The 12,391-nt window shown below is 32.7% G+C and overlaps 1 protein-coding gene across 1 annotated transcript; it reads right to left on the bottom strand.

The window, feature by feature from the left end:
- Positions 1-8,080: 8,080 nt before the first annotated feature.
- On the bottom strand, positions 8,081-11,034 carry LOC144841065 (pancreas transcription factor 1 subunit alpha-like). The gene is made up of 2 exons (XM_078697241.1): positions 10,582-11,034; positions 8,081-9,572 (listed from the first exon to the last, which is right to left on the bottom strand). The coding sequence occupies exons 1-2, from the start codon at positions 10,961-10,963 to the stop codon at positions 9,331-9,333; spliced, it is 624 nt and encodes a 207-aa protein (XP_078553367.1). The 5' UTR covers positions 10,964-11,034; the 3' UTR covers positions 8,081-9,330.
- Positions 11,035-12,391: the final 1,357 nt, after the last annotated feature.

Here is a 12,391-nt window from a genome sequence, read left to right as displayed (position 1 = left end):
TTTAATGAATAATAAAATACAAGTGCCGGTATAGTATGAAATAAAGATTCATAATTAACCGTAAGAACTTCGAATTTACTTCATTTTTAAATAAGATTATCTTAAATGAATTTCTTTTACTTGTATGTTTATTTAAGCCTCTGTCAATAAGCAACATTTCTAAGTAATTTCTAAGATTAAGATACATGGTATTGATTGCCTACAACTTTAATTCCTGTAATTGTAATACAACAATAAATGATTATTGTAATATTTTGCTTTAATAATATCTTAAAATAATTAATTATATTTTTAGGCACACGTCCTGTTTCGCAGCTGGGTATAGAACAAATTCAACGTCAAACAGACGGTACTTTTCCCGCCGACAACCGATTAACATAAGACACTGTGCATTGCTATGTTACATAGCTAGATGTCTCCCTCTTTCATTCTACTTTATTGTTAAGAATTGTCATGCTTGATTGGTTAATTACAAGCGCATGCGCGAAAACTTTCTTTACTTGGAAAAAGTTTTGTAAAACTATTTTAAAAGTTGTTAAAAAGTGTTTTCGGAGTGTTTAAACGAAACGGGGTAAACGGTTTTGGATTTTTAGGTCCTGTATGTGGTACAAGTAACTAATAACTATATGTATAACATTATAAACAGTTTTCTACAATTCATTATTAAGATTTGGAAAAAAATCCTGATTATTTTCAGAATAAACGATTTTTTTTTTACTAAAAACAATTTTTTTCAATACAGAAAATACACCTTTAAGCATAATAATTAGCAACCTAGTACATACGTATATAAATTCACTATAAATACATTAAATATGTATATTATAGTCGTAGATACAACTGAAACGAGGCGGTGACGATTTATGGTCGTTTTTATAGCAACGTCATTAAAGCGCTTTTATTGTCGCCGTTCATATAGCCAACTGTACGCACTCTTGATTGTGTACTGTATACACATATGTTAGTGTTAGATGTAGTTACTGATAGGCTAACATTAACTCATTGTGGTGCTATTTTCAAGGAGTTTAGCACATGTCGTGTACACTCGTCAACTTCTATAAGATGATGATCATCTCGTTCAAGTTGCTTTTAGTATACTGGTTCTGTTTGCCTAATTGTTATAGACATCTGCTGATTGTAAGATAATTGATTCACTCTCTCTCACAGGTCTTTGTGTTCTATACAACAACTGATGACGTAGAAAGAACATGGCCCATTTCAAATACACTGTGGTTAGTAAAATAGGCGCGTTGGGTTAGATCAGGGTCCTATTATCGTTGAACGAGGTTGAAGCACCAAAAAAAATTCCGACCAGTTGACTTGGCAATTAATTTAGCAATAACAGCAGGTGATTTCATAAGTTAAAGTTGAAAAATGGTGGCCTTATTTGCTAGACAAAGAGTATTGGATAAGTCTGTCCGCCCAGCCGGTTTTGCATATTAACCAATCAGAAACGAATAGAAATCTTTCTGATTCTGAACAAAGCTTTCTAAGCATAGTTATTGTTTGTTCCTAGCTTATATCATTGGTTGAGATAATTGAGTATTGCTTACAATCATCGCTTACTGGACTCCGTCCACATGCCTGTCTTTTCTCAAAACAATGAACAGTTTAGCGACAAGTGTCACTATCCAAGTTCTACCCGTCCTCCGACTTCTTTAGCGCTTCCACCACACATCATCTAGACGACAGGTGAATGGTTTAGGCGTCGTTAGGCCTGGTTATGCTTCCAGGTGCACGCGACAAGCAGAAAGTTTAGGCTATAATCTTGCTAAACCATTGCTTATATTCTAATCATCTTCTATTTCTGTCTACAGCCCGCGCGTGGGTCTCCTCATCACGTGCGTTGGTTATAAGCCGAGCGAGGTGTTAGAAGCTAAACCTCTTAAAACTTGAAGTGAGTTCCACCATGAGATAATTCTCATAATTACAACTAATGAATGTATTGATGATTAAACTGTATTTAATTACTTTTGCATCTTTAAGGAGATCACATTAACTAGAAAATAATTGATTTAAATGTCCCTATTAAGAAGTCATTATTCACGCCTATTAGGCCTACTAAAGCATGAATGTGGGAAAAGGGAAAACAAGTTCGTTACTTTCACATTGTACCCAGTCGAAAATCTGTGATAATAAAATAAATAGGAGGCCCCTATTTATACCATTATATCTTGTAAAACTTATTTAAGTGCATACATTGTGAACATAGGAAACTGATGTCCAAACTGCTATCAATTAACCAGCGCACAAACTGAGGTCATGCGCAACCAGACCCCAGCAAATGCTGTATAAACTAAAATAGGACGAAATGTCAGCACAACCAACCATCGATGTGGAACTCGTACAGCGCGTTAAACTCGTACAGAATCAGGTCGTCCCAACGCGTGTCCAATGACGTGTGTTTTTTTCATAATCAAGTGACTTAGGCCTAGGCCTATAGCATAGTCAATACTTTCTATCGATTATAATTATATAGTCTACTTATATAAACTAAATTAAAATCAACATTTTAAACGATTTTTTTTTAAATCAATGCGCTCATTTTTTTCGCAATTGCTGTTCACATTGGTTTTAAAAGTTACAGCTCCAATCACCAACGTGTAACGCAAACTCAACGCGTTTAATAGTCCTGATGAGTTAAGGACAATGTGAACGCGCTTTGTGTAAAATAATGCAATATGTACAACTCATTTTTCCGAATCGTACATACTAGACACACATATAACATCCCGTTACTAATTTAACATAAAAGCAAGCATAATGTTAAGGTATCATTGGTATCAATTTCTATATAATCTATCTGGTAAATATGACGTTTTTACGTCAAATAAAAGAATGATATACTGTACATGCGCTTAACTTTGCACCAACAAAAAACAAACCAATCGATCCTAAACCAAACAAAATGAAAATAACTAAAATACAATAACAATACAAAGCATTAAAGAAATCAAAATTAACAAGTAGAAAATAAAATGAACAAGCATGACTAGAAAAAAGAATATAAAGAAGTACAGTAGGCCTATATACTTTTCTATTTTTGTGTGTCCCCCTTAAATTCAAGAAATATTGTCCCCATGAAAAATGATTTTAAACAATTTTTTGTTGTTGAACATGCCATTGTAATGTCAAATAGTTATTCACTGTGACCAAAAATAAGATAAAAAATAAATGTATTTATCTGAAAAAACTGAAATTGTCTGTCGGTGGTTTTTTGGTAAACCATTATTTTGTCTTTTTATAAGTAAACTCATTATTTTGTTCGTTTTCCTACAGCAGTTATCTGAAAATGGCCTATTCAAAGTATGATTTTACGAACCTTTATTTTTCATGTTTTTGGAGGAACATCTTTAATAGGAGTGTCCCTAAATATCCTGGCTTGGCGTGTAGTGTTAAATAATATATATATTGCCCTTTGGAAAGTTTCCCATAAATAAGGGGTGTCCCAAGTAATTTTCCCGACGGTGGGTCCTATGACGTCACTGTCTTTATACTTATCATCCGTCGGTTACTGAATCGTGATTTTCGACTTTCTTGGTCATCGATATGCCTTCTTTTTTTCAAGTTGTGAACTTCAAGGCTTGTATCTCGACAGTGAGGGTTGCGACTCAGCGCGGCTTTTGTGATGACAGGCCTCAAGTAATTTGACCGTTTGATATTATACTTTGTTCATTGGTAGTTTTTTATATAATAATTTCTAATATTAATTAATTAAGATTGTGATTATTTTGTTAATTAAACACAGCTGAACTAAACTATGAAAAGCAATTCGTCAACAAATGGTAATTGATTCAACATTTCCGATCTATTTCTCAATCTATAAACCTATAATAATTATCCAAATTATACCGCACATTTTGTTGAACAAACTCTACTTTTTGATATATTCTTCTCCGTGCGTGTCCAATGCGCGTTTGACTGACGTCACCACTCGGTGCAATATTCAGGCGTTATCAGTATATGTATTGTGGATATTATTACTTCAAATATTAAGTAGCCGTCTGAAAGGCCAGTAATAGCTCAAGTTTGTTGAAGTGCTTTTAGATTAGTTATTGTTACCTATTTTTGGTGCATTTGGTTTAATTGTGGACCACTCATTGAGACTACTGATATGCGACCACTTGAGTTTTATTTGAATGTTTGGTGAGAACAAAAACTGTCAATCATATTTATGATACATTACTGGTGGTACCTGTGAGATATTAATATCACTGCATGTGCTGATGGCTATTGGAGTTTTCCAGCTAGAACAAAACATAGCAAATAGTGTAATCCAGTGCAGATTCAGGATTTTGAAGTGAAGGATGACGTATCCGGGGTAAAATTAATGATAACATTCTTTCTGCTTTAAATAAATTTAGGAGGAAATAGGGTCGAGGCATGTTAATCGCAAACATGTCCCGATATACAAAGGGTGGGAAAGGAGGAGGTGGCGGAGTGGTGGTGTTGAATTCATATAACTTTTCTCCCTCACCAATTACCCCTTCCCCTCATTAAAAAAAAATAAAATCGTCCCTGTGTCTACATATTTGTATCAATACCGGTAGCTGTTTTATGTTAAATTAATAAAGCAGGAAAACATTACTTATACATTACAATACATTACGTCGTATAATTATTGAATATTGTTTTTGCATGACTTATGGAGTTACGTCATAATATTAGGAACTTACCACGTCATAAGTTTGAACGACGCCCTCTGTGACATAATAAGCCTATTATGTAAACGTAATCGATTTATAACAGGTGTATGTCGTATTGTGTAACAAATTATCAAACAAAAATGTACACGTTTTTAACTACAGCATTCATTTGAGTAGACATACTGTTAGGTAAATAATTATTGGATGATCTTACTGGTTCCATGGTGGTATCTTTTTTATACCTCCATGCTGGTTCTTAGTTATACGAACGTATTTCCTTTTGAATCCTTCTTGTCGAAGTGATTTGTAGAGGTGAACGGAACGGCGTTCAACATATTCTAGTAGGAACCCAGCTTTAAGCATGGTTCCTAACAGGAAGCAACGCAAAGACTTAAGCTAAGTTGACCAATCACAAGCAATGGATTATAATAACTGTCGCTTTGTCATTGGTCAACTCGCGTGCGTTGCTTACGTCCTCCTAGTGGGAAACCAAGCTTAAATGCGGCAACGCAAAAACAAGGCGGTTCCACTGCAACGACGCAACGCACGTACATTTTGATCAAAAGTTTTTGATTGGTAAAAATACTTTTGCGCGCGTATGTCCCGTGGAAACCAAGCTCCTCCTTCTTCCGTCGTGGGAATAAGTGATGATAATTCTAAAATAAAATTGTACACAGTATATTAATATATAAAAGCAGAAGCATTAAACATTATACTCTAAGCTATAAAGACTAAGGGCGCTTTCATACCGTAGTTATACCCGAGTATGTTGGTGACCGACCAAAGTTTGCAAAGCGATTAATTTTTCCATGAATCCAACTAAATAACTAAGCCTAAACTGAACGTATCCTAAAAGACAATTAATCTATCTTAATTGTTTTTAAAACCATTTTAGTAATTTGTATTATAAGTCCGTATTATTCTAACGAGCGAGGCTGTGTATAATTGCGGTAATATTCTTGTTATCTTGTCCGATCTACCTAGCGTACGACCTTTATTTGTTCTCCATTATCTATGTATTCACTATCACCATGCCTCGTGCCAGAACAATTGAATTAATTCCTACACAGCGATAAAACAAGATAACAGTTATTCAAATTCTGCAATATTTTATATAGTTTTTTATATCATTGTTGTTGCGTGTTCCTTGGTTATACACTACGCGGGAAAATTTCTTGACGCAGACACCTGTTTCATATTTAAACGTCACGGTTACCCCAGTAACGAGTTGAGGATTGCTTGATATTACACCAGCTAATTGATTATTTACTGCTGGTTAAATTACTGTAAAATGAAATCAGCCATTACGTCGTAGAAACAAGTCAATTAACACACTTTAATTAATGAGCATCTTTGAACGTAGGAGAGACGCTTTATTTGTAGGATTTAAGGCGAGCGAGAGGCTAGTAGTACTAAAATTCCCAACGAGGCGGCGGAGGCATAATCGTTGTGTCCACTTTTTCACTACTAATTGGTACAATAGAACTCCTGTTAATGGGAGTGATCCCTGAATAGGCGTCCTAAATGAGAGGTTATCTGTATACCACCGGTATGCTTTATTTGGTATAGTGGCAATGTATATAGGCCTATTCTCGTAAACACCGTTTCATCCTCTTCTTGGTCCACTACATCAGTCTCGTCAGCATGTAAAATATGTCTTCTATCGCCAAGTAAGAAAAGAATCATCATAGGCCAAAGATAATTGAAACGCAATGAAAGTGGACAAAGCTGGGTATTTTTTAACAACCAAACACGTACACAATTCAAATAACGCCTTACAATGTTTATTGTGGTGTATTTTACGAGTATGCAAAACAAACGTATACGATAGATTGAATATTAAATTAAAAATAGGAAAGATTTTATACCCGTAATAAAAGTCATGGAAACGACACAGCTGACGGGTAGATATTGTTTTTTGTTTTTAATTTCTTTTTTTTTTCAATTAATCTTTACAAAAAAATAGCAGATAGGTCTATATCCAAGAATCATCATTATTTCAGGACAATATATTATAAATAATGGTTATTAATAGGGAGCTTTCGATTTTCGACGACTCTGGACGTAGGTTTATTATCGTTGGTAGCCTGGTCCTTATAGAATCTTTTTAAAAAGGCATATGCCTACATACAAAAATCTAAACTAATTATAAGGTAACGTATATTGTCGTTGGTCGCATGGACCTTATAGAATCTTTTTTAAAAGGCATAGGCCTACATACAAAAATCTAAAATAATTATAAGGTAACGTATATTGTCGTTGGTCGCATGGACCTTATAGAATCTTTTTTAAAAGGCATAGGCCTACATACAAAAATCTAAAATAATTATAAGGTAACGTATATTGTCGTTGGTCGCATGGACCTTATAGAATCTTTTTTAAAAGGCATAGGCCTACATACAAAAATCTAAAATAATTATAAGGTAACGTATATTGTCGTTGGTCGCATGGACCTTATAGAATCTTTTTTAAAAGGCATAGGCCTACATACAAATATCTAAACTAATTGAAAGGTAACGTACTTTGTCGTTGGTCGTCATCTGGGCCATATAATCTATTTAAAATAATATCTCGTTGAATCGAGTGAGAGAGAAGCAAATCCAAAATGTCTTTAAAATATTAGACGGTTATTAACGAAATCCGTGATATGGTAATGTCTTAAACTAATTATTATTATTAAGCCGAGACTTAATTGATATACGGTATAGTTGAGGGTGTCAGTTAAATTTAAGTAAGTATGCATAACGAACCTACCATCCAATCCCATATTTAAGTGATGCTATATTTAGAACTCACTTGAGTTTTTTCGTTTCATAGTTGTGTTTTTTTCTGTAATTTTATGCTAGAACATGTCTCCCAGTTCTTTGGTTAAATTAATATTCACGCGAAATATGACTATAAAATTGATCGATTCTTTTTCACCTGTAGTTTGCATGTGTATATAGCTATAAAACGAAATAAAATGCAAATGATATTCACGCTGTGTTTAAAGTCTATATTAATAACATAATACCATTAATACAATGAAATAAATACCGGATAAAGAAACAGTTGTTCCGAGTGAGTCAATGTATACCAGATACATAGGCGGTATCATATCTGTAGCGAGAATAAACAAATTCACATCTGCAGTATCGAGTCTTCTGACAGAAATTTCCATCCCATGTGTGATACTGTAGCAGCAATGCAATAGATTACCTTAGTAGTAGTGTTAGTATAGTGTAGTATAGTCAGGGGATTATTAGTCTGATGTTAATATCAAATACGGACACTTTTGAAAATACAATAATACCGCGACACGGCTAAATTATAAAGATTGTTGTGAGATCACCACAAAAGGGAGAGAAAAAAAAGATTGTTGTGAGATCTGTGCTTCGGATGAATTGAACTAGTACAATAACATAAAAACAAAGATATTCATTTAATATTTCATTTCAATTTTATTTTTATTGTATTTAAATTATCTTAACTCTTTATATAAAAAAATGTTATTGTGTGATTATATGATGACGTAATGACATCGTGTGGATATTACGCCATTTTAGGATGACGTAATGACATCGTACGGACATTACTTCACAATATAGCTTTTAAAAATTGTAATTATATACAGTAAATTAAAATTGGAATGTTTTGAGCAGTTTTAAATGTTCTGGTATCATTATTAATACCAGAAATATTTTTTTTGAAAATATAATTTAAAACAAAAGTAAATCTCATAATGAAGAAACAATAATATATCTAAAAAAATCTACAAATTGCAATGATTGTCCTTGGCCCTCGAATACCCTGATTTCTTAAATACAGGAGTTCGATATTGTTCTCTAAAAATAATAAACGTAAAAGTCAGCAAAACAATATGGATCAAACAATGTACACATTATATTAGTACGTTCCTCATAGGTGGGATATCTGAAAGTCTATAAAACATATTGTGGTGACGTCATGGTACATATGTTTGGAGGAAGAGTTGAAAACGGGGTCGTACCACATTGGTTTGAAGAAGAAATTACTGCAATATCAGAGTAATAGACCTGATCTCGAATCCCCTTTACAATATTGTCCTATAATTTGTTTAGTCAGGCGATTGAAACATCATGAATTATTCATTATTTATACCTATTGAATATGCATGAAGCATGACGTCACGTCATAGAGTACGTACCCCCTACCCACCATGACAGTGTATATCGCATATGACAGTTACCCAACCCACAACCTTGTTCATGGCTCTTAAATCCATTAAGCTAACACTATCTTAAACAAAAATTTGTATCGTAAATTTATAGAAAATATATTATATTTTATTTACAACTATATAAGGCACCCTTTGAATGCAAACAACAATGTTATATTTTTAATATTTAAAATTAAAACATCTAGATTTGAAAACTGTGTTTAGTCATTATGTCACTAAAGCATATTAAATTGAATGGAATGCATAAATTAAATAAATAATACGAATAATAAATATGAACCATGATAGTTGGCGTAATATTAACAGTATTGCACCATATGGATAGAACAAATATTGGATAAAAATATTATCTTGTAAGAACTGACAGCTATTGGTCCGAAGTACAGTCTATTGGCACTAGTATAGTCTATTAGTACTAGAGTTTATAATGCGCAATTTCCGTTAGAGACGGCATTCGCGTAAACATAATTTTCGTCAGTGACATTTCTATAGTAATATTGTATGACCTTCTAAAAGCGAGTCTTCTGGTAGAATAGTCTCTCGTGGAATATCCGGACTCTTAAGATGACAGTAATGTCCACCTCCTCTTGGATCCTCCGGTGTCCAAACTTTAGCCGTCATTGTGTTATTCGATTTGCAGCTAAACACCTTTTTTTCATTGCACCAGGAGAGTGAGTGACCAGCGAGGGGTGGCATTCCGTATTCCATTTCTGTTGGAGTTGGCGAACCTAGACAAACGAAAGAAAATAATTCGTTAACAAAAATTAACGGCAATCTATAATAGCTCATTGTTATGGTTTCATTCGACCGTGGCAATCAATACTTTGCAATGTCAACAAGTAGTGTGTGCAACTCACAATATTAATAATACAATTTTATACTACAAATGTTCATATATTATTAATAGGTAGCGATTAATTAATGATGATTAAGATATTAATGAAATAAATATCTTAGAATAATGCATAGGTAACACGTGCACTAGCTTATTATTTTAATTATTCATATAGGTTTATATTTAAGGCATACTGGTTTTTTTAATGTATTGCTTTAGGATTTAACGCAATATTAGAATTGTTCATATGGAAAAAAGCTCCTAAGCTGTACTGGAATGCAAATAATGTTATGACTTTGTATGTATTTTAAACAATTTTCCATTAAATTCAAAAATAAATAAGTCAAATCCACTGTTAGATATACAAATTGTTGTGCATGACAATTATTTATAATAATTTGATGGTGATATTTAAAAACAATTGGGGTAAACTTTTGGAGGGAAATATTTGGACAATAAAATAGAATATTACTTGCTTCTTTTCGTAAAATCAGATTAGATGAAGAATAAAATTAAAAAGTTATATTAAATATTATTTACAATAATTGATGGCGATTTAAAAAAAAAACCATATTCGGGTAAACTTTTAGAAGAAAATATTTGGACAATATTATGATAGAATATTACTTTCTTTTAATGAAATCACCTGAGCAACTCAAATTTTAAAAGCCAAGCTAAGTTTAAGCCAAAAATTAAGTTCGGAACACTAACACTTAAAGCAATTATTGAAAAAATGGCACTACACTTATTGGATATGCTAATTTGATGCAATAATATGAACTAAAGTTTCGTTCATATTATACATTGCATCAATTGATCCAGGCATCAATCACTTTACTTTAATTGTTACATAAATACAACGAATACACATTTAAAATATAGATAAATAAAGTTGTACATACCCCTGTGACAAATAATAATCTTTTTCGGTTTTTCTGTTCTTAAATCTTGGATGGATTCGTTCGAATTCTGATCGTTGTCCAGTAACTCTGAAAGAAATCCAATATACCCAATAGCTAGTCTTAACGTGTCCACTTTTGAAAGACGTTTTTCGTACGGTAAGGTTGGTATGTGCTCTCTAAGCCCTTCAAAGGCATCATTTATCGACTGCATCCTCTTCCTCTCCCTCATATTGGCAGCCTGGCGTTGATCATGTTGTTGGTTGGGGCATTTACTCTTTCGTCGTCGTCTCTTTCCTAGATCGTGGTCCTGTCTTCGTTTCGGATACGGAGAAAACGAATAAGAATGCGAAAAATCCGTGTACATCATCGGATAATTTTCCATGATGGTTTATTTATATTTAGAAAATACAGTTAAAGATTCTTCGCTAACGCATCAAATGCGAGTAAACTTATCAGGCAATTGCGAACGTTTTATACCCGCGGTCGTCCGTCGTCAGCGAAAGTTTGATATTCATAACAAAGGAGGCGGAGCTACGCCCGCGCATGAGCAATACACGTTGATACTTAAGTAGGCGTGTTACTATTCAATAATCGATCGTTGTGTTCTTTTTGTTTTCTAACCCTTTAAACGGTGTTTGTTAATGGTTTCACTAGTTTTCTTAACCGCCGTTCACTCATAATGTGACTTAAACAGGTTTCATATTGCACGCACACTACTTGGACCAACGTTCAGGATTAAAGTTAAGGCAAACTACAAATTAATTGGCCGAGTGTTAAGATTCCCAGCTAAAAGTCTGAAATTTGATATGCTGATAGTTGTCAATAATAAATGTGGTAAAATTCACTTGAATATTTCATATTAAATAGTTTAAATCTTAATTAAAGTGTATTTTACGTTCTTTATTCTGTAAAAGTATTAAACTTAAGTTTTTGTCTATCGAGGACAGAATTGAGTTATTCTAAGTTGTATGTCTGGAGATAAAGTAAAATGTAAGAACATTCATTGATACTATTAAACTAGATATTAAAAATAATATATTTAATTGTAAAACTGTGCTTGTATTGAAAAAGTATTACATTTTATATTATTAGTTTTGCTTATTTTGTTTGTATATTCACTGGTGTATGTTTTTGCCTATTCTTTTGGCCGTCCCTAGAATGTATTTTTACAGTGTAACTATATAAGGTAGGCCTACTATTAATAACTTTTCAAATATTAAAATGGAAAAGGGGAAACTTTTCTTGTTTTTCCAATTGTGATCAAAGTCTGTTCTTTTGCTATTACAGTATGTTTAAATAATTAATTATCAACCTCTTTCATAATTTGTGTTATTCGAATAATGTTACAATTTCAGAACTTTTTTTGTTTTGTTGCCACTGCTGGTGGCTATTGATTGTGTTTTTAGTAATGACAAAAAAGTATGTTCTTTTGCACATTGCTTTTTGTATTTTCCTTTCGATTGTTCTACTTACGTTTTAATATTTATATATATATATATTTTTTACCTGATTTTTTATTTTTTTAAAATTTTGCGACTTATTATATTATCCGTTAAAATTCTCTTCACCTGATGATGGACTATTCCCGAAACATGTTGTAAAAATAAACTTATATTGAGGCAGTTTTAACTTATTTGATCTTGATTTTTTTTACCTGTAGTGCTAAATGAATGAAAAAATTAAACTCAAAAAAGAAAACCACAGACCTATTCATTTTAATATAGTATTTTGTATTTACATAATGAATATTAAGAACATACTTTTACGTATTTTTTCAGTTGCTTTATGATGTCTTTCCTCTAGATTGTAT

Source organism: Antedon bifida, chromosome 4 (genome assembly GCF_963402885.1).
Source record: "Antedon bifida chromosome 4, ecAntBifi1.1, whole genome shotgun sequence".
NCBI lineage: Eukaryota > Metazoa > Echinodermata > Crinoidea > Comatulida > Antedonidae > Antedon > Antedon bifida.
The sequence above is the reverse complement of the archived record's forward strand: the minus strand, read 5'-3'. Positions and strand labels throughout refer to the sequence as shown.

What these genes read in the sequence shown, in the direction of transcription:
- LOC144841065 (XM_078697241.1), bottom strand. Translation starts at nt 10,963, where the DNA reads ATGGAAAATTATCCGATGATGTACACGGATTTTTCGCATTCTTATTCG. An exon ending in GATTATTATTTGTCACAGGG is followed by an intron (nt 9,573 to 10,581) that starts GTATGTACAACT and finishes TCGTTTGTCTAG; the next exon opens with GTTCGCCAACTCCAACAGAA.